The sequence below is a fragment of the Haliaeetus leucocephalus genome, unplaced genomic scaffold (genome assembly GCF_000737465.1).
Source record: "Haliaeetus leucocephalus isolate CR32 unplaced genomic scaffold, Haliaeetus_leucocephalus-4.0 Scaffold751, whole genome shotgun sequence".
NCBI classification, from domain to species: Eukaryota; Metazoa; Chordata; class Aves; order Accipitriformes; family Accipitridae; genus Haliaeetus; species Haliaeetus leucocephalus.
Window position 1 is genome coordinate 2,092,910 of NW_010973187.1, and position 24,384 is coordinate 2,117,293.

The 24,384-nt window shown below is 36.2% G+C and overlaps 1 protein-coding gene across 1 annotated transcript in view; it reads right to left on the reverse strand.

Moving 5' to 3' along the window:
• Window positions 1-24,384, reverse strand: part of FAM19A5 (family with sequence similarity 19 (chemokine (C-C motif)-like), member A5) — a 239,977-nt gene that overhangs the window by 94,851 nt on the left and 120,742 nt on the right. The window contains exon 2 of the mRNA XM_010581080.1: window positions 23,518-23,667. Coding sequence (XP_010579382.1) covers window positions 23,518-23,667 — 150 coding nt within the window. The remainder of the gene's footprint in view (window positions 1-23,517; window positions 23,668-24,384) is intronic.

The window sequence follows — 24,384 nt, forward strand, 5'->3', positions numbered from 1 at the left end:
CAACACAGAAGAAACTGCAGCGTCTTGGTCAATAATCCAGAAAATTACAAGATAGTTCTGATTGAACTTCAGTGGCACACATTCAGGAGTTCAAGCTGCGGTTGACTGGATTATCTGCACACTCAGAGGAGATCGTGCAGAAGATGGGTCTCGGGTCTGGGATGCAGGCTTGGAACAGAAGCCAGAGAAACAGGCCCGCACCAACTCTTCAAAGAAGACTAACTACACTGGGAACTTTTATGTAGCAAGGATGATCTTTGGAAAATCTATATTAAGTCTAGTTGCAGAACAAGAAGTACTAAGAGGTATACAATGAAATACTGAAGGAAAAGATGAAAATAACTGCACTACCACTCTTTTGGGTCACTCCTTTAAATCCATATGTTTTGCAGTTCACAGCAACAGAATACTGGTGTTCACGTTATGCTTTTAGCTCTAATACATCATCAATCCATGTCTTATCTGCACACTCATTGAGTTCATATGCATCTAAGGGATGCTAACAGAAATACTCTAGAAAGAACAGGCCCAGCGTATGTATGTGACTTACTACATCTTATTTTTTTGAACACCATCATTTATCTTTATTGACTTAACTATATTTAAAACAGATCACTGCATTTTTCCTGTTTTTTTTCATGCTGTATTTCCTCTTCTTTCTGCTTGTAACTTACATCCTCTAAACATAGCATTCTCTTACATTATGCTGTTTACCTCTTCCCCTGCTAGTCTCTTTCCTTCTCACTCCAAAATTTACTCCAAATCTCTATTCCTCCCTACTACCTTTTGTAAAAGTTACTTCTTCCACCTTTATTGCTTTTCTTGTACCCCCCTCAAAAAACATTCATCACTTATTAATAATCTTATAAAGAGGACCTAGAAATACCACTAGTCACCTAAAAGACAAATATATATGCTAACCAAAGAGTTGCTTGAAATCCACACTAATGTTCAGGCAGAAACCTGACTGCATCCTGTCCAAATCATCACCATGGCTGGAAAATGGGATTGTGAAGGGATTTCTACCAGGACACAATAGTTGGAAGGAAATTCAGGGGACTAATATTTCTTATCAGCTATAAAAAGTAAGCTATTTTAGTAATGCTTTAAGAGACTCATATTTTTTAACATCATATGTAAAATTAAGATAAGCTTATAGGGATGTGTGACTATGTTAGTTTGTTAATATGGATAGCAAACGTAAAGCTAACCGTTGAGAAATGAAATCCCTAGAAATACTTTATAGATCTACTTCTCTAAATTTCTTTCAAGAGCAGCTTAAACAGAACCAAAAGAAAGTACTTGCATGTGCTGATTGACATAGGGATGGTCCTGGAGGATTTTGTACTTGAGCATAAAAATGTGAAATAAAATCAAATTAGCATGCTAAGGAAATTAACACTAATATAAATACATTCCTGAATAGTCCCAGATAGCTAATCCCTGGGAAGAGTAACTTAAATTCTGTTTTTATTTATGAAAGTGGATTCTATTAGAGTTCCACTTGCTAAAAATGCTCTAAGCCTTAGGCTATGCCTAAAGGCAGAGACATTATATGTGCTGTAAATGCCAACTATTTCAAGTATTTCTTCTTAAAGTTACCCTAAATGTGGCAAAATTATAATACCATATAATGAGTTTGACATTCGATTACTTTAACAGTATACTTATATATGAACTAATTTCCTGTTTGAATTATTTGATAGATCTAATTATAATTTAAAATACTATTAATCTTTGTTAATCAGTGGCAGTGAATGAAGATGCCTCAAAAGTAATAGGTTTTATATTGTATTTCAAAGCTTCAAACAAAGCTAAAACAACTTGTTACAGTACTAATTCAGTAATGAAAATAAAAGCACTTAGCATCTAAAAATCTGAAAAAGGAGTGAAAAAAATCCATTAATAATGAAGAATGAAACACCTGTAACATCTATAAAACTTTCCTTTTTAAGCTGATAGAATTAAAATAATATTATTCTACAATACAGATGTAAAAAGAGTAAACTCTAGTTAGAAAAAAATAAATTAAAAAAAAGTAACAATAAACCCAAAAAGTTTTAGGATGCCAAGGACAGAAGATTTTTTAAGAATATCAATTCCCAATCTTAACCTTTCTTTTACCTCTTATCCCAGAATATGTTTTAATGTCTTACTAACCCAAAAACTTTATTTATTTTCTTTACAGGTGATCTCCATAGAGTTGTTTTAAACTCTCATGCACAAAAAAACAAAGTAAACAAACTGACAAAATAACTCTTTATTCTCATCAGCTTGTTTCAAAAAGGACAACATGCCATATTAGAGATATGAGGTCAGAAGTCATTTTGGCTAGCTCAGATTTACAGAGTCAATTATTTTACACGAGCGCTTAATAGATTGTGAGACCACTTATAACTTTCCTGATGGTAAAAAATCCTACTGTTTCAGTGTATTTAGATTTAACAGAAAAGAAACAATCTTGACTTGTAAGGTTTTGAACTAGGACTCATGCTATAACTAAGGAATTGCCAGGTACAGAATTTTTATTAAGGGTTAAGGATTCTTGTAAACAAGCAGTGCGTATTTTTTGTGTGTGAATTTGCATAAACTAGTATTATATGTTATAGGCAGCCTCAGCTACATTTACAACCACTTGATAATCATAATAACCTTTCAGCTTGCAATAAATTAAAGCTTTCATTATAGGAATATGACAAGGAAAAAAGGGAAAAGGAAAGGGAAAGGAAGAGGAAAAGACAGAAGAGAATAAGAAAAAAAATAATAATGTGGAAAGCAACCAGGTTAAATGCTGGTTAGCATAGTCAACTGATTATTCTACAATAAAGAGAAATTTTCCAACAGCAATTAACTACTGACACCAGACTGGAAAAAAGACCTGATTCTGGAGCTGCAAGGCTGATATACTGACAACAATTCCCAACCCATCTCAGAAATCCCCTTTTTTAAACAACAGGGGGTGATATTATTTCTTTATGTTAAATGAACTGATTTATCACAGGTGTGTTCTCTCTACTTTTAGCATCCTTGCCCTACAAAGGAACATGGAGATCAGAAAAAGTAAATTTAAAAAAGGCAAGGATAACCTGAAGTCTAATAATCTTTCTTACACTGAGAAAACAGCACAACTGTAAAACTTGTTTAGTATTAAGTTTACTAACAAACACGACAAAATACAGATGAACAAGAATCAGAATGTCCATCAACCAGGAAGCTGTGATGCTGCAGCTTTTACTGAGCTGGAACTGTGCAGTGCATATGCTGATGGAAACACATTATTCTGAGTGGTAGAAAGAAAACTGTGAAAGCTACAAAGAGATCTTATACTGCTGTGAAACCAGATGATAAAACAGCAACTGAAATCCAATGTCAATAAAAACAAAGTAATGCACATAGGAAAAAAACCCCAGCTCTAACTACAGATATACAAGAAGGTATTCTAAATTAGCTATTATCATCTCAGAGAGAGATCTGGGAATCAAACTAGAAATGTTTCAAAAGACACATCAACCCAGTGCTCAGTAGCTGTCAGAGTTGGAAGCAGAATGATACAAGTTACTAAGGAAAGAACAGAGAACAAAAGAGAAGAAAAAGCCCACCAATACAAAGCTGCATAAGCCATAATACCTAAGCAGTTTTAAAATTGAAAAGATACAGTTGAACTAGAAAGGTTTAAAGAAAGGAACAAAGAGGGTCAAATCACTGGAACAGCTGACGAGGACAAATTAAACAGGCTGTTCCACTGGAAGACTACATATACATACGTGCACACACACAATTATGAGTGCCATAGGAAAAGCAAACCATTGCTTCCAATGATACATAATAAAAGAACCAATGGTATAATATAAAATCTGACACAACCAACTTTGAACTAATTGGCTGAAGATATTGTGAAGGCCCAACTGTATTGGTCCAAACAGCAAGTATTAGAAAAAACACTCAGGGACTACCAAGGAAGGAGGGAAGGAAGAAGGAAGGAACATGCAGTCTTTTCACCAGTAAGTGTTTGAGACTACCAGCGCTAAGAGGGTACTGCTAAATGCTTGCTGCCCTCTTAGGCTTCTCTGCCTACAGCACAACAGGATAACAGACTACACAGAGCTGCCATCTTCTTACTTTGTCTTGTAAGCCAATGTAATATGAGCCTTACTGGACACATCACCCTTCACTCCTCACTGGTAAGTTTTTTGTGAATTTAGTTGACAACTCCTGACAAGATCACTAGTCAGTATTATGACGGGGCAGAAGGATGAGTAATAATGGATTTCAGCATTTGATTAACTATTCTAGAGTTATCTGCAAGCAAATAGTTACTCTGAAGCAGATGTGAAATGTTACTCCTCTCTCGTTATGGCAAGACTGCAAATTACTTTGTATTAAATTACCTGTCTCTCCACATGAGAAACCTAATGTCACATCTTCTGTTTTCCCTATCCTTACATAGAACATACCTCAGTCTCTTCAACCCTAACCACTCCATCAACTCTCCTTGTCCCATGAAGCTCAGGACCAATACATATTTTTTTAAAACAAAAAATATATTAAAAATATTTATATATAAAGCATACACACAGGATAAAAAAGAAGGTGAGAAGATGTATGCCTATGGAAACATTATCTACAGTGCCCTTGTCCTACTGCCCAAGCAATGAGGAACAGATTTATTCATATTTTAATTCAGATTATTTTTAGAAATATTATAATCTATTAAGTACTTTGCAACAAAAGAAGGACACCCTGGTCTGAACAGTCTAACAAAGATAAATGGGAGAAGGAAGTATCTGAAGAAACTTCTGAACAACAGTTACTTGCAAGAGAAGGATTTTCCTCACCAAAACTGTGAAAACTCTTTGTCCCTCAACACAAGGTTAAAAGAAATGAAGATAAAAGTCCTGCACCAATTTGGATTTCAAGTAATTCTTTGGTTAGCAGGCATATTTATCTAGTTTTTTAGATGACTGGTGGTATTTCCAGGTTCTCTTCAAAAGCTGATGAATAATTGATGAATATCTGTGTGAGACAGGTGCAAGGTTGAAAAAGTGACTTTTACAAAAGATAGCCAGAAATGAGGAAACTCTGGATCGGCACCAACATGACTAACTTAACTAGTTCACTAATGACTTCCTTTAGAAGATTAATTAGTCCACCTGACTGAAGCATGAATTGTGAGTAAAAAGAAACACTATTCTTCTTATACAAATAAATTAAAAAGCAGCTCAGTGGAAGGCAAATGTAAGGATATTTTCACAGAGTTATAGCAATATTGACTTCCCCTGTTTCACCTTCCTGGTTGAGGTTCTCCCATCCATCACAAATATGAGAACAAAATGGGCTTCTCTTTCTATCTACAGGTGAATCTATACCTGTTCTTTTTATTTCAGATGGATTCAAAGCTAATTACAGCTTTTACTCTCTTGGAAATGTGTGCTATTACCACTGCAATTATTCAGTTCCTCTGTACTGCCTTTTGATTCACCTCATTAGCCAACCTCTAATTTTACTTAACCAGGCCACAATGTTTAGCTTCTTGTCCTTGTCTCCACCCTCTCCTCATCCTCTATGTCCCTCTATGTCTACCTTCTTTCTTCTACACTCCTGCTTCTTTTTATAAAAGTACAGTAGTCCAGCATCCAATAACACTACTAAAAAAACCCCACCAAACTCAAAAAACCTCCAAAAAGTAAACATCGCGAAAACACCACAGTCTAGGATAATATCCTAAAACTAACTGAAGTAAATATAGATACAGCAAAAGAGAAGATCTTTGGACACTCAAAAAGTTATTAAAACATTGCTAGGACTTCCTCTGCTCTGTGTTGACTGGCTCTGAAGTAATTCACTCTTCCTTCTCTTCTGTGTTAGCTTCAGCTTCACTGCACACCCACACTTCTAAGTGTCTTTTCTATGGCTGTATCCCCTTCACACTTTTTCCCTTCAGAATCTCTTTTCATCACAAATTCTTGTCATCTAGCTCTACCATCTTTCAGCAGACCTTAATTCCTCTACAGCCCTACAGAAATGAACAAAATTGGAACAAGATTATTTAGTCTCATAATTTGTCTAGTAAGTTCTGGTCCTTTCCCCATCTTCTTTCTATTTAACTATTCAGGACAGGGACTAACTACTATTTTGAGTTTCTACAGTGTTCAGTATAATAAATGACTGCGAGTGTTTGTCCTTGTGCACTACCAAGGCAGCCATCAGCAACAATAACAACAAGTATCTTGCCAATCATTATGTATAAATGCACCCATTTTCTTTCTAACCTTACTCATTTTAACTCACCTAAAAAGTCAAAGCCTTTGCCCAGTCTCACTTTGCTCTATGGGATGTGACACACTTTTGGTGATGGGAGACCAAAGCAATGGTAGACTAATTATGAACACATCTTTATTCTTCCTAAAACGCATTTATGAAAACTAATGTAAATAGGCTACTGAACACTCTCCCAGCCCAAAGATTTTTTTCAGTAAGGGTATGCAAAATGTTACTTTCTTGTTACAGTCATGGAGCACTGATACAGATGTATCCAGCAGCAACACCCCATTTTCAGAAAAGATCTGTATTCATGATTATATCTACAACTGTACTATTGAATGACTACCAGAAAATGGTAGCTATGCAGTCTACACCTAAAACGGAAATCAGTACTGCTCTACTGAAAGGAATGATAAAAAACTTTGGTAGATAAAGAATCCTTATAGAACATATAAAAACCATAAATATTTGGTTTCAGTAGCTACTGAACATTTTACAGAAAACAGGAAAGGCCTTCAAACATAGTTATGCCTTATTTTTCTCAAAATGTCTACGACTGTTCTTAATGGAACTCTTATAAGCTACTAGTTATCTCTACTTACTCAGCCACTGTGCCTCTGCAGCATAATGAAATTCTTGTATGAGGATAGTACATCCTACTAATGGAAGTATTATAAACACAGATGGTTATCAAGGCTACAGATTGCCGAACACCAGGGCCCATTTTCTAGCTGGTATCATACAGTATTTAGACCCAACAAATCTGGGACACAAATAGCTTTGTAGGAAGCATACTCCAGTGTTCTGCAGAACCCTTTACTGTTCAAATCGTAGCAAGTGAGGGATAGGGAAAAGAGAGGGAAAGGAGTTTCTACCCCATTCTCATGAATAACTGATTATTTTTTTTTTTTAATTAATTGGTAAAATCTTTTAAAGAACATTCCAGTGGTTTCGGCTTTACATAGTAAGGGTACAGTCTAGGAGGAAAAAAAAAAGTCTTAATTCCAGTGATAAAAAGTGTGTTAATATCAATCCATTTTTATATATTACTGTACATGCTTACTAATTTTCTTATAAGTTTCTTAAACCTCACTTTCACAGACATCACAAGCATTTTATACTACTTTAATTTCAATCTGTTTACCTTAATATTTTCTTTGTGCTTATCATGTGTATATATCTACCCTGATGTATTTTCATAATAGATATCCTGTGCTTATAACACTATTATACACAACTTTTTTTTGTAATTTATCATTTAGGCTCAAATATCTTCTTCAAATCTTTGTCAGTACAGCAAATCAGGACATTTTATGCTATGGGAAAATAAAAATAAAAAAGTGACAGCTTCTCTATGGTAAATACAATCTGTAGGTGTAGTATTCTTAATATTGAAAATTGAAATCTTCAATACAGCAAAAATTTACATTTCAGCAAATCTCCATAATTTTGAAAAAGACTCAAAAATTAGGTTGAAAATGGAAACTAACAGGAGCACACTAGCTGAATGTCACACTCCTAAATCTCATCATAATATGATATGAAAGGTCAAAGGCCCAGCAATGCTATTTTTCATTATTTTAATAAACAAACTCAAGAAAAAACCCCAAACACCTTATGTTTCTATTGCACGGTAAAACCAAAAAATTCCAGAGTAGGGAAATAATGCCACCCAAGCTGAAAAGCAGTCTGAACTATTATTTTTCTCTTCAACCAAAACTGAATAAGAAGATTTTAGAATATTGTGCAATCTTTGTCAAACCTGACAGCAAATAAATTAAATTAAAAATATGGGGTTTATATTATATATTTTCTTCTTTTTTCTTTTCCTAAAACATGAGCTGAATCATAAATATTATTTAAAGTTTTCCTTAGCATTAGAACTGGAAGAGAATATTTTCAGCTACAACTTCATCTGAGCCAGAATTAAAAGCTTTCTCGCTTGACACCCCATGCAAAGGTAAGGATTTAACAGAAGCTACACCCCAAATGTTTCATCTGACCTACAGACATGCTCTGAGAAAACTTCATCCAGACTTCAATAGGATGACTCAGAATTACAGTGTAAGCAAGACTATCAACTTTTTTCAAACCAGGAGGTTCAAGGTGTAATTTTTTCAAGTTAAAAGTGAGGTTAGAAATGCAGCTTTTTAAGATGATAAACATTCAGTTTGCATAATGAAATTAAATTATCATTGCTCCTCCAGTATTCACCTTTGTAGACTGCATCTTAAAAAAAAGCTACCTTTAGGTTTTTTATGTGCTTATTTTTATTTATATGCTTATTTTATGCAACCTCTTTTTACATGGACCAACAGATTACTAACTGCCATTTTCAGCATCTGCCATGCGCAGTCCATTTCACCTGTATGCCAAAAGCTACTCCATGTAGTTCATTCATAGCATTACATAGCCTAAATTACTCCATGAAAGGCATATCTATATGAAAAGCTAGAAAAAGTGAGAATTTCATGAATTAACTCTGGTGTTTCACCAGAACAGACAAAAACCCACACAACAAAGGAGAAAGAAATAACTGTCTGAATGAAATATGACTTCAGAAACAAACTATTGTGAATGTGGAAGAGTAAGAAGTGTGGGTAGGGATCTAGCATTACTGTGGCAGGGATACAGAGGTGAAGGTCACATCCCTAGAGAAAACAGTTTCATGAACCCCACAGTTGAAAGAGCCTTTTTTTCTGATTTTGGTTTCTGGTTTTCATCCAAATTCATCCAGAACAGTAGATCCAGAAGTCATCCAAGGTTTCATAGGTGTGCATACATATTATTTTTTTTCATATAAAACTCTCTATTCCAAATAAAAGCCTGCAGTAGATTGTTTCTTTACAGTGAAAAGTACACTATTTAAAGCAATCATCAAAAAGTTAATAAATGGAAATCATCAATAGAAAGAACTTCAGTATTCAAATTATTTTATACATGAATCCAAACCTCTTCTCCAAATTTCTTTCTTACAGGAAGCTTGTCACTGCATTGATGCCATCATTTTTTTATTATATCTATCTATCCAAAAGAGTACTGATCCAGTAAATTCAGATTCAAGGAAACAGGTTCATTAGCTTCAATAGCATTCTTAATTTGACTAAGAGGTTGAAGTATGTGAACCTTAAATTATAAGAATCTCAAGATAGGAATCATGTCTCTGTCTGAGTAGGCTTTTTTATTAATTCTATAATAGGATCTAAACTTATGTTCATGTTCCAGATATAGTCATCAACATCTGAAAGAGAAGCAAAAACTACTTCAAGTACAGGAACCTTTCCATAATCTTTGTTTGCACACTGGACACAATGTCATTTTAGAATTTCCTACACAAAGAACTGGCTCCACTTAATTCATAATAAATTAGTTTAGCCATTGTAATAGATGGATGGCCTCTTACACTGGTTTAAACCTGACTTGAGTCCTCTGGCTTGTCCTGGAAACTACACTCATGGGTATAATTAACAGCTTAGGACAATTACAACTGATAGGTTACTTTGTATAGTAGTGTCCAGTTTCTCTCATTTTTACTTGCAAAGTCATCTTCAACCAGGCAAGTGATTTTGTAGCACAAGCACTAATTGTTGGGGAAGTTTTGTGTTTGGACCTTTCAGCTTCTAATTTATTCACTCTAATGCCACATAATAATAGTAATATAAAATGATTTTATATTTACCATATATTTATAAGTAAAATTATTTTTATGTATGTATAATTTAATATAGAGGTAAATCTGAAAAACACCATACAATTACCACAAAATAAATCTCATGCTGTGTAAAGTACCTACAGAACTGAAGGCAGCATGATACCCAGCATGTGATACCCAGCATACACATTTTGTTTCTAAACACATAAAACAAAGGGTTCTATAACGTGCAAAGAGGTTCAAAACTAGCCGGACTGTATGTTACCCATAGGAATACAACAAAATGTGCTAGATCAGTACCTGACGCTGCCAACTAATGCAGATAATGCAGTTCATATCACTGGTAAAGGAAGCCAGCAACAACACAGCACTTTTTAGTATATGATGGTGAAAAATAATTAAAGCCTGATTTGAATCAAAATGAACAAAGGTTAGGTACTTAAAATTTTCATACAGACTGAGACCTCCACTTCTGAGGTTTGACAAATGCAAAATTGCAAAACTCAGTTCTTTTGCATAAAGAGTCTAAGAACTGCTCTTCAGGAAATCTGGCACTAAGAGTCTAGTGGCATTTTCCTAACAGTGAAGACCTACTCCACTATTCTAAACCCAGATCTCCTCCTGCCCCAAAATTGTGAGGCTAGTATACTTTGGCAGTTTATCTGCCTGCTGCCCACCACTTCAATAGAGAGCTGCCAACATTCAAACTGAAATTACTAACCAAGCTGTCTGCATTTGAAAATCTGAACTTCAGATAGACTGTACAAAAATACAGATTAAAAGAGACAAACATCTGTGGCAGTTTTTGAGTTCCTCTGAGATGAAAGGCACAGAGAAAACCTTGATATTATCAACTAAAACATGGTACACCCCTGATCCAGTTTCACAGAGTCATATCGCATTAAAATTGGGTTCCAGCCACTTTGTGGGAAGCATTATTAGTCTTACCAAGGAAGCTTAAACTCCAGCTGGGCACAAATTACTGATGCTCTTCAGGCAGGCAACAGGCCCTTCTAGAGGAACCCCATCAGGTATCATCCCACGTGACCACACAGTAAAACAGGGAGGACATGTCAGTGCATGTAAACAGTTGACTCTGAGTCTGGCTCATATACAGTACAGGCAGGGCTACGCTGGGATTTACACTCAGTGCTCCAGCCTTCTTTTCCACACTCCAAAGTTGGCATTGCCCTTGGCTTTATACCTGTATATAATGATTAGACTTCCAAAACTTATGTCAAAATTGAAGTATTTTGACCTAAGGCTGTTAAAGAAAGAATGTAAATACTAAGCCTAGGGTAACTACATACTTTAAAAAAAGCTCGTCAGAACTGGTCAATATTCTTAGCAAACACTCAGTGTTTTATGCTTAGCAAAATTAAAAATTCAGTAATGCATGCAAAGCTGAAGCCTGAAGTTTAAAATATGCTTGCTGCTCTATGCAGAAGACATCTATGTTACCAAAGAGAGCCTGTTCTTAAAATCTTAATTTGTATTACATATACCCCCGATAGTAAGCTTCAAAAATGTATTAAGAAAAAGCTGATTATTCTCAAGGTCAGGAGGACTGAGTCTTCCTGCTGTGCAGGACTGTTAAAGGAGATGTGTAAAATCTAAACAGGAAAACAGTAATAAAGGAAAACATTAAAAATTATTATTGAATAGAAAACAGGTGATTTTTTTCCATTGGCTTTTGTTATTGTAATGCCAAGTACTAGTCGGTGCATCAAAACATCCTATTACAACTGAAGAAAAAACAATTCATGGACTTTTCCTTCTTTTTTTTGAAAATTCAAACTCCAAATCAGTTCTATTCTTTATCGGATACACTAAAAAAATTATTTTTTTTTTTACCCCAAATAAGAATTTTGTTCTCCATTGTGATTCATAGTCTAGACTGCTACTTGTTCTCTTTGTTGAGGCGAGGAACTTCTAGCCTTCAGGCTGACATCATTCCATACTGCTCTGGCCCATTCTCTCCAACCTCTTTGTTTTTTGCTCTTCCCTCTTCCAGCTCTTTCCAAACACTCTATATCAAGTAGCTGTGGGTCACTATGTCTCTTCTTGCCTCCGCTGTGCTCCATACTAGCAGTGTCTTCCCCCAAACCCCACCTTTTCATTTTGAGAATGCACCAGTTCAGCAATACTGCCCCACAGCTCTTTGACTGCTTCCCTTCTGTTCATTCTGTGGTCCACATCTTCCCCTCCACAAGTCACTGAATCAGCGAATATTAGTGGGGAGCTATGTGGAAACGCTGTGTGTGGGTTGGAGGAGATTTACATTGTGCAGGGCAATGGAGAGAGTCTGGACATGGGTCTGTGCTGAGTGCCCTGGTGATGTATGCAATAGCTGCTTAGTGCAGTGTCAGAGAGGCAGAGGAACACCACTGCTGTAGCATAAAGGTACTGAACAAAAAGGACTATGATGTGCAGTAAAGGCACTTGGCACAAAGGTTGGAAAGTCAGTGTGTAACATATGATACAGGGAAATAATGAATACCTTTGGAGTATAATATGGAGTATAGGGGAGAAGACTGGATGCCTCCTAGGTAACACATAGCCCATCAAAGGCATTGTCCAATTCTGCTTAACCATCAGTGTTAAAAAAATTCTTTATTGATTGCTGCGGACAGAAGAGGTTTGGGGAAGGAAGTTGGAATTAATTTGCTGGAAGGTGAGCCTGACTCAGGGAGGTTGGTAACTGCCAGCTTAATTTATTTCTTTATGTAAGATGAATTTACTATGGGAGCTCACAGAATGTACAATAAACAGAAGGTACTTTTTGTAGCTTTAGAAAATATGGAAAGGACAAGAAAATTCTTACCACCTTCAGGCTTACCTGAGTTTTGTATTGTATCTCTTTTATTTCATGTATTCTGCTCCCTTCTTGTATGTGCCACTCTCCCTCCAAAGGAGAATCTGTTTCACAGTAAATCACCATTTCGCATCAAGTCAAAGTCATGTTTGCTTTCACAATATCACCTTTTTTTTTTGCTGATTACAGCCTGGCTCTTATATCCTCTCACTCCTCCCCTTTAAGGAGAGGCAATTCTTTCCTTCATCCCTTTTTATTTCTCTCCTACCTAATCCTTGGGGTCCCACCTTGACTAGTTATATGTGCTCTTCCTTCACATTCAGTTGAGGATTAACCTTGCCCTCTCAAAAGGGATGGACAAGGGTAGAGGTCCTCTGTGTATGCCCTCCTAGGAAGGATGCTAGAGGAAAGACTGGAACTCTGAAAGAAAGACTCTGAAACAAGTGGATGGAAATTTCACTTTCCCACTTCCACCTCATCTAAGAGTACAAAGAAGTTTGGAGGGTTTTCCTCCTTATCCTGCTCCCCGCAATCTGGATAATTAACAAAAGGAAGCATCTACATATCCTTATTTCCTTGTATAGCTGTACAAACGAGGACTCAGTCTGTCATTAGACTGCAAGTGCTTTCAGTCTAGGACTGTATGAAACTTGCTTATGAAGCACCTTGTATGCCTATCTTATCGCAGAAATAATATAACAGTAAGACATAAGCAAACCAAGTTATGCAAATAAAGAGTACAGTCATACCTAAAGTTTATTTATGATATGAAAACACCAGCTTTAATGCCACAAACTTTCTTCCTCCTGCAGTATGACCTCAACCCTTAACAGCAGGGGAAACCCAACTCCTCTGATCACCTTAAACAGGTAGCTTTCTAAGGTTCTATATTCAAAGAGGGTATTTTCTCTGAATCAGCCCTGTGCAGAGTATTCTGAAAGAGGCACACAAAAATGCATGCCATTAACTACTCTGTTCCAGGTGCTGGATGTAGTAGTGCTGTTAATGTTGTCACTAGCTATCAACTTTAACATTTTTTAGGACTCTTCTGACACATCATCTATCATCACAGATATTAAATCTAAGGTAAGTTAAAAATAAAGTGGTATATAGCTTTAAAATGGTATTTCTAACCATATTATAGTCACTCTTGATTCACTTCTATGAAACATATTGTTTCTCTGTTTATAGTTCTCTGTGCTTAATGATTATTTAGGGTGGGCGGTCAGGGGGAAAGTACTCCTTGACCATCCTGCTTTCACATAGTTCCAGAAGAGTCATTTAGCTATAGTTTTATCTCACCCATTGATGGTAGGGGCATTTAAAAAGGCTTATCTCTCTATATTCTCTTGCACTCACTGGAGATAAACATATTGCCCTGACAGAAGCCCACCTTCACATATGAACAGCTTTGAATGTTTCGCTTTTCCCCCCTCTTCTGGGGATAACTGGAACATAGGATGACAAGCAGGGGGGTAATATAAACATGTTACATTTTTTCCTTAAACTGCCTCTAATCAGTGAAGACAGTGGCTTTTCCAGAAGGCAATCTGAGCAGCTGATGGCATGAAGTGTTTACACACATTACATTCAAGCAGAAAACCTACACTGCTAGTCATCCTATGTTCTCTTTAATTCCATGAGAGAAAAAGAGCGAAGCTCTCAGAAGGCGATTCCAATATTGACACTGTGTGACCTCTGCCATGCCCATCTCCTATCACTGTCTGCAGAGGGAGCTTACAGTGACCAAACTCCTGAATTAAGGAACATCACATTGACCTATTGCCTGAAGTTAGCTAATGAATCAGACTGCAATCAGACTGCTGTGGCTGTTGGTAGTGCTCTGCCGCAAGATATTAAGCACAGAAAACTCTATCCAGTGATGCAGTGCATACTTATGCTAATGCATAATATGTTCCCTAGTATTTTGTTCAGTTCAATTTAAAATGTCTGTAGTAATTAGGCTTCTAGCCACTCCCTCAGAAAAATGTTCCACAATCTAATGTCACATAAACTCCAACTATTTTTCTCTGCTGAAATGGCCATCAGAGCACGTAGATGAAAGAGGATTAGACTGCATGGGTGACTGCTTAGGAGCGTCAAGGAACTAAAGGAAACGAAGCTGTTAGCATTGATGAACTAATGCGTCCAATGAAACACCGGGAGGCTGAAGGTGGTGTCTTTCAGATGAAATGTGAAAGCAAGGCACGAAGCATTACAGGCAATTAAAGTTCTCTCAGCACTCTTTGCAACAGTACCAGTGTTAACCCCTGGTTCCTGGCCACCTTCCAAATCACATAATTAAATTCTGCTTTCCTAAATATTTCCCTGCCCTATCATTTAGAAAGACAGCCATCTCTTAAACTGAAATGGTGTATTGATGCCAGGTTTAACCACAAAGGAGGATGCTTATGAGTGAAAAGTAATTCCAGTTTGGTCACTTTGTTACAGGTACAAGGCTTAGAAAAGTATTTTATCTTCAATTACATTTTATTCACACTCATCCCAGATCTATTTCCCTTATATGTCTAAAGTGTTTCCTCTCAATCTGTGGTGTACAATCCTTCAGAATCTTGCAGAAAATAATCTGCCAATATGTTAAATAATTATTTAAACTTAATTCCTCTACATCCCTGATTTGTTACTCCATTAACATTCTTAGACTATGGAAGGAGATTTATAGATCTACTTGTCATTAGAAAGCAGTTGATCTCTACCAAAAAAATAAAAAAAAGGTACTTGGCCTGAGACCCCATAAACCCATACTGGGCCTGACTTTCAAGCTGTGATCAGTACTCACTCTCTGCTACCTGACTTATGCAAAATCCTGGTCTACATCTATATCCCACATTTAGTCATAGAATCATAGAATCATAGAATATATCAAGTTGGAAGGGACCCATAAGGATCACTGAGTCCAACTCCCTGCTCCTCTCAGGACTACCTAAAAATAAACCACATAACTAAGAGTGTTGTCCAGACTCTCCTTAAACTCTGACAGGCTTGGTGGCATGACCAATGGGAACCTGTTCCAGTGACTGACCACCCTCCCTTTTCCTAATGTCCAACCTGAACTTCCCTGATGCAGCTTCATTCCATTTCCTCGTGTCCTATTGCTGGTCACCAGAGAGGAGATCAGCACCTTCCCCTCCGCTGCCCCCCGTGAGAAGGTTGTAGACTGCCATGAGGTCACCCCTTGGCCTTCTCCAAGCTGAACAAGCCAAGTGACCTCAGCTGCTCCTGGCAAGTCTTGCCCTCGAGACCTTTCACCCTCTCGGTCACCCTCCTCTGGACACACTCTGATAGTTTGATGTCATTCTTACATTGAGGCACCCAAAACTGCACACAGTACTCGAGGTGGGGCCGCAATCATTTGAGTTTAGGTACCAAACATTTCCTAACATCGTAAAGCCCTTAACTATTGGTCTTGATGAAAATATTCCTTTAGGGTAGTTATTGATCTGCTTGTTCCCTTCCTAAGCAGGGTTTGTTTCTTTTTCATTGGTTGGTTGCTTTTTTGGTTATTCCTGTTGGGGATTCCCAGTCAGGAGGGGAAACCCAATTTACCTCCCTGTATTTCTTAGCGACACATCAGTGTTGCCATTGATGCTGCAGCTACTGATATGTTTGTTTGCTCACTTTCTGTCTCGGGGTTGAACAGTGGCATTTCCTCCCCAGCAACACTTCAATCTCTAACTGACACTTGACATTCATGACCAAAAGAGAACAAACATATTTTATGTGAGCATGTTTATAAGATTTTACCAAGCTTGTGATATTATTTAGGTAAGAACTATTACTCAGCTTGATTTGGAATGTCAGATGTTGTCCTTAACAGCTTGGAGCAGGAAGCAAAGCAACTGGAGTGAAACTCAACTTCTTGTGCATTTCTAAATGAAAACTGATGCACAAGGCGGAAATTGTCATAATGTCCCAGTACCATGCATTGAAAGGGGAAGCTCATGAGTCACAGAAACAATTTCACTTCCATTGTCAGTAACTGGGAAAATCTACAGTTCTGATGGAGTTGTCTAGAGACAGCTACATGAAAATAAAGTGTTGTACATGCTTTGGTGCATCTGTAAGTACAGATGCAATTGTGACTGCATATATGGGAGTTGGGGTGAGGAAAGGGAGAAAGGAATTACTATTTCTTCAAGTCATGTTGAAAATTAAGTTTTATGCATATGGTGCTAGCAGAAGCATAGTTGCTATCCTTCCCCCACTGACTATGCAAAGAAATATAGTTAAGGGTACATTTTTTTCTTTTAAAATTATTTCTAGGTAAGAGTAAATAGAAATTATTAATATTCTAAGGTACAGCATAAGATGACTACCCAATGGTTATTTCATAAATGAGCATATACAGTGTTTAGAACACCTCAGATACATCATAACAAAAAAACCCACTAAAAGACTGTGAAGGCTCCAGAAGGTATACTAAAACTTAAAATAAGGGTATATAGGCAACAACCAAAATATTATTTATTCTGTTCCTTGAAAGCTGTTCCAATATTGCAGTGCATTACTACATCCTACCAGCAACATATGAAGCATTAAATATGACCACTGGTTAAGAAGTTCTAGGATTGTTTAAGAGCCCTGATTAGAAACAAAACTGCTTTATTCTTTGGAAAGTAAACTCATGACCACAGTCAGAATATTCCCAGGCAAATATTAAACCATCACATATACATTCCTTTACTATTCCATGTGGCCTCTCACTCAGTAGTGATATTAAGTACTCACAAATTAGGGATTTAATTTTCAGGAGTGCTAGACATCTCCTAGACAGAAGGTCTTCTGTATACACTGGCCACTCAATGAGTTTAACTGTTTAGTGTACTTGAATCTTCAAAAACGTAAGAAAGCTCTAAGCTTTTCTGTGATTCAGCAACTGTAATGTTAGTATTGACAGTGGGGTTTGATACCCAGGCTCTCTATGCAAATAGAGAAAGGAAAACCAGAAAATGGATGATATTGTCTTTCAGACCCCAGGGAACCAGCAGAATTTTATTAGGATAATTTTTCCAAAATGTTCATTAGAGGCAAAATATGCTCCAGTTCAAAGTAATTGTCACTCTTTCCAATCTCTCAAGAAGACTAGGAAGGCAAACTAGATATACGTTCTAACCTGTTTAACTTCATAACTACCTAGCAGAATAGCTAACTGTTTTGCTACCACCGTTATGTAATTAATACCATTTGCCCAGGGTCAAATAGAATCATAAAATCATAGAATGGTTTCAATTGGAAAGGACCTTTAGAGATCATCTAGTCCAAACCCCCAGCCATGGGCAGGGACATCTTTCACTACATCAGGTGGCTGAGAGCCCTGTCCAGCTTGAACGCTTCCAGGGATGGGGCATTCACAACTTCTCCATTGCTCATGGAACAACCTGTTCCACCACACTTGTCTCAGCACCCTCATCGTAAAAGATTTCTTCCTTATGTCCAATCTAAATCTGCCCTCTTTTAGTTTAAAAACATTGCCCATTCTCCTGCCACTACAGGCCTTGGCGAAATTTTTTCTCTCTTTCTTATAAGCCCCCTTTATATATTGAAAGGCTGTGATAAGGTCTCGCTGGAGCCTTCTCCAGGATGAACAACCCCAACTCTCCCAGTCTTTCTTCACAGAAGAGGTGTTCCAGCTCTCTAATCACTTTTATGGCCAAATAGTCTCACTCTCCTCCTAGACTTCAATCTTCCACACTATACAGTACACTGCTTCTGGTCCAGCAAAATGTCTACATAGCATTATTCAGTCTCCTTTTAATTTCATATCCATCCCGCTTTGCCTTTTAGTTTTACTTGTTTTAAATATGACATAACTTCAATGCAACGAAGTTAAATGTATAATATTTACAGTGAGGAAACATTTGTAAATATTGGAATAAAATGAGGATAAAATAATATAAATAGCACATTAACAAAATAAATGTAAAACCTAAAATTCCCATTTCTGAAAATCATTATAGTCCTCTTTTTTCTTTATTTTCTTTTTTTTTTTCTTTTCTATTTTTTCTTTCCCCCCTCCACACCCCTAAGTATGGATAAGGTACTTTAGAATGATGAACCTCTCCAGGTATTAGGCAGTTTTGTTTCAAGCGCATGACCTAGGATTCTATTAATGATCAGTTCTGACCCCTACACCTCCCCATAGACTCCTAGAGATAATGAGATGAACAGGGAATTATTGATTGAAACTAAAGTGGCTTCCTTGTGGATCCTGATTTTCTGTGTTAAACAAAAATCAATCAATGCCAGCTGAAAAGCATGTTAATCATAATGTATGAGCAAATTATATCAACTAGGCTTCTATAGAAAATAATATTGTTACAATGCTTGCAAAAGAATTAAAAATTTATTAAAACTTTAAAAAGTAAAAAAAAAAAAAAAAGAAAGAAAGAATACTTTGATTTACAACATAAATTGTCTGAACACTTTGAATTCAGTTACTTGAGCTCCAGCTATTACGAATACTGGATATCAGGGTCAATGTCCTGGGATTTCTCATAGCATTTTGTGGACATGAAAGTAACCACAACTCAAATCCAGAGCATGAAAATCTTGTAATCACACAATTCAGGTAAGTAAATTAAAGATTGCCATCCTAATTTTCTCAAGCAATTAAACCACTTCTCTCATACCACTTTTCCTCTCATCAACTGTTTCTATTTTCTGGAGAAAATTGCTCTATTTTTGAGCTATAAATATATATTGGACAGAATTACTGGAATCTATAGAACATTTAAATGTTCATCACACTCTTCCCAGGTTAATATACTTGTATTCTATGAAATGCTTTGGAATAACAAATTTTATTTTCAGATAGATACAATTCTTGTGAAATAATGCAAACCATGAGTGCACATGTACACACACTGTTATCAAAGACTTTTTGTCACTTGCTTTAAAACAAGTTTAAAATAGCAAAGGTACTGGACAAAAATAGAAAATAATTGCTATCTTCCAATCTCTCACAGGTTCCAGCTTAAAAAACTGAAGAAGCTTGACTGACACACAGGGAAATTACTCTGGTGATAAACCAGTTGCTATGCTAAAATATGATCTCTTATCTAAGTAATGCAACTGAGGTCATTGTTATGGAATTTGATCTCAAAAAAGAGACTAGGGAATGCTAGTTGTAAATAATAATAATATTATAGCTAAAAGTGCAGGCAAACTACTGTCATAGTATCACAAAACCTCCATTCATGAATATAAAATTACATCACAACCAAAGATACCAAATACATATTATGACTCTGTGGGTCTAGGAATGAAGCAATCAGCACTAAATCAAGCTTGAAATCAGGGTGAATATTGATGCCATTTTTTCAGATTACATTAGCAATCTGCCATACTTAAAGACTGCTAGAGAAAAATAAAGAGTAAATCAGCATTCTCCATCACAGGGAAACATTTCAAGAAATTCTCTGTTCTTCATGCTCTGCTCAGACCAAGCCCTAAACACTGCATTTTCATTTTTAAGAATTCCAGTTTTATCTATCTGACATATACTGTCTTTCATTTCTTAGGAAAAGACCTTAGCTGATGTAGCAGTGGAAAGCAGAGTGGATTTTGGTAATCAACTCAGGACTTACTCTAAGAGCTATGTTGACAAGTGCAATTTCAGACAATGCTTGTGAGGTTTAAGAGCCCTTAAATTACTTACTCTTTTTGCTGCAATAATTGACACTTGCATTTCAGAGCTCCAGGAAACAGACAGCATAACTGAATATATTCTAAGGCACTTCTCTCTATTAAACAATGAACAAATGGTAGCCAGGTACATGATGCATTTTAAGGTTGTAAAAATTACCAGCTTTGGTACTGAATCTTCAAAACACTCTCATGCCAGAAGCTGTAACACAATTGTCAGCTAATGTTTTCTTGCTAGTAGGTTAGCAGGTCACACTTACTATGCCTGCTTCCTTCTCAAATGACTTTGCATTAATTATTAAAGGTCTAAGGTCTAATTCTGCTACCTTTATTTCAAAAATAATCTCATTAAAATCAAGACTATATAAAGAATAAAACTAAAAGAACCAAATCTTTGGAAGAAGACTGGCATGAAAAAAACCCCCACTGCCCAATGAGATTTTCTTCTTTCTGATAGCAGAAATGAAATCTCAAATAGCAATTACATTCTTAACATCAGCTATAATGTAAATAGAGAAAATTTGCAAAAGCACACTGTATGTCCTATTTAAGAAAGCTCAGAGAAGAATTTATTTGTTTGTTCAGAAAATGGGATTCTTTATTGTAAAAAAACCCCAAAACCAAAACAATTATATTTGGTTGTTGCATACCTAAACCAGCAGTATTTGACTTATTATTAGAGACAAAACTAGCTTTTCTCAGACATAATTTTATGTAGAGTTCATGTTCTGTCCAGAAGAAAGCATTTAGTAGCTGTGTTTGAAACACTTTATTCTAGAAATTAATATAAACAGTACAGAAAAATTCAGTGCTTATTCTTTAAACTATGAACCTGGTAGATCCACAGATGGATACTTGTTTAGTCCAATTTATCTGCTAACTTCATTTCCAAGCAGAAGATTAGAGACAAGATAAAGTGCTTGTTTATTCTTCCCTATATAATTGTGTTTATGGTATGTAAAACTAATTTTTTTAACTTCATTCATGAATAAAACCTACAGATCAAAGATTTGGCTTGTGCCTTGTTTTTCATTTGGGAACTTGATATACAGTTCTAGGTACCATTAACCTTTTTGAGCTTTGATTAGAGAACATCCCTAACAGTGTCCAGGAAAGCAAAGTAGCATGTCCTACACATCTTGCAGTTATCATTCTTAGCAAAGGGCCCAACATTCTAACTATAAACATTTCACAAAATATTAAAGAACTGTGTTAGTAGATGTTATTAGAGCTATGTAGAAAAGCTTTAAAAAATGAATTATAATACTTGGACACATAAGTTAATGGGAAGCTCTATTTTTCAGCTGATGAACTTCCCACTTATTTTTCAAATGTGGAGTATTACATAAAGAACCTTCCCTGATTACACAATATCTAACCATAGATCCTGTCATGAAGTTCCCTATTTTCATAAAATGATGATCAAGCACATAGAAAGCAAAAGCAGAACTTGAAACAGACTTTCTTTTTGAGTTCCCAATAAATAAATAAATAAATAAATACATACATAGTATTTTCCAATATTAAATTACCTCAAACCTTCCATATTGGAAACTAAGCCAATTCAGCAATTGGAGGATTGACATACAGTCATGTCTCCTTACTGACACATACATTCTAGCTACAAGTCTCATCCCCACAGGTGTCTTAAGGCAAGGCAGAGAAACAGTGACTACCAGAGAGTTCTACATCTGATTTATCTTAGGCACTTAGGACGAGATAAGTTACGCTGAGAAGGTGCCTTTTGCTCTCCATTGGGTATAAAGGAAAACCAGAGTTACTGAGTTAGACCACTAACTTCGGGTACCCAACTTACAGCAAATGAATCTCACCATAGGCCATAACTGACTGAGGAAAAATGTTTAGCTCCCATCAGATGATGCAAAATTCATATTTTCCCTTAGAACTTTGTTGGTTTAAAATGGGAAACATATGTTGAAATTTTTAATTGCTAACAAGTATTTTTGCTAAAGTTACAACTATAAATGACACAATAAAATCATTCCCTTCTTAAGCAATTAAGTCTTATGATCTTACAATAAAACAGGAAAGAAGAGAATTACTGGATATAGTATCACATTATGAAAGAGACAACTAAGAAACTGTCTTACAGCATACCAAAAACAGTGAAAGAAAAATGCAAAAATAGAATGTGCATGATGTTCTATATTTAGTTTTGTGGGTAGGCTCTGAAATCTCCTTTGAGCTGTCTTCTTTGATAATCACTGGTAAGACCAAATTCTGAGACAACTTTAGGGTGTTCTTAGCAATATTTTTATCTGAGGACTCAAACCAGCCAGTATTCAAAGCCAATCTGTGAATTTATTATAGTTCTGTACATAAACATCTTCTTTCTACATTTGTTAACTGAGCCTACATCAAAACATACAATTTTGTAGCAACTATTTTCAATGTGTCTCTAATTTTATTTTTAATATGAATGCTTGCTAATAGCCTTGCACTGGCAGACCTGTCTTGAAGATTGTCCCACTGTTAATGTCTTATTTAGCTGTAACACAGAAATTCATTTGTCTCAAAAAATCATTTCAAAGTGAAATATTTTCATACCTCCATATATGTCAGCAGTTTTCCAGCTGCATGCTATCACTGCATCTGCAGTGAATCATACAGAATCAACATTTTAAGGAGAGCAGGAATGCTGGACATGTGAGGTATATTCAGATATTATATTCCAACTACAGTATCGGTGTTTTCAACATTACCATCACACAGGAGCAGTCACATTGGCTTTCCAGGGCTAAAACCTTGAGGCTCTTTTGCAGTGTTTTTTTAATGTTATAAAGCATAAAAAAGTAGGGGAAAAAAGAATGCCATTTCACTGCTGATCCTATCATCACATGCAAAATACAACAGCACCATGCTCTTAACATTCAACTGCATATCAAGCTAGAGCAAAAGTGAAAATTCAAATTAAAAAACTGTAACTGAAATATCTGTACTATTAGTCAGTAATAACCTTTTGGGGAATTTCAATGGTATTGCCATTGCTAGTTGGGACACATGAAAATTTCTTCTATAGAGGTTTTATTTTTTTATGAGACACTACCAGTTTACACCACTCTTGCATTGGCAGAAACCGACTGAATAGATCTTTGCTTCTTACCATCAACACAGGCTGGCCTTGCTCTTGTTGTACCGGCAATCTGTCCTTTTTTACATGCACAGCGAGCTGTTTGTCGGGCTATAGTCCTTCGGGGCTGACTGCTATCTCTGTCCAAAGTAACAATCTCACATGTACCTGCAGCCAGTTGACCTGGAAAAAGAACCAGCAACAGGTACCAGAGTCACTGAATGCACTACAGGCAATCTATTACAGCCGAATAGAGTCACGGCCCTATGCCACAGCAGACACTCCACAAAAAATGGGCAGTCAGCTGATGGATATAATAAAACCAAGATGACATACAATTTTTCTTTGTGGTGGACATAAGAAAACCCTGCAAACTGCTTCTGTCAGAAAATGATTATTGTTCCATAAAAGCCAGAGAGCTGAGGTCACACAGGTTACTTTTACTTATGTCAGCTAAGTAAAGGAACAATTTGCTTTTACAGCGATGAAATTTAAATGGTGTGCTCTTTACATACTTTCAGAAAATAAATTAAAAAGTATATGGAAAACAAAAAACTTCCCCACATGTCCATCAATATAATGAAGTCTTAACTGCTTTGCATGTTGGTTTTGAAAGAAACTCTTTCTAAGTATGCCCATGTTTGACCAGATTGTCAGTCCTTTGGCTCTTGCTTCATCTAAACTGAACAGTAATTCATTCTCTACCTGACTCATATTTGAAGTAGCTGGTCTTTTTTCTCTTACTAAATTTACTATGTAGCCATCCTGCAAATGACAGTAAAATGACACTGCTCCGTTAGCTCAGTAACATTGTTTGCTTTTTATTGACTTCTCCAATATATGTAGCTTTTCCTGAATGCTAAGGAAATCTATCCCACCTAATTCTGCATTTGGACCGTG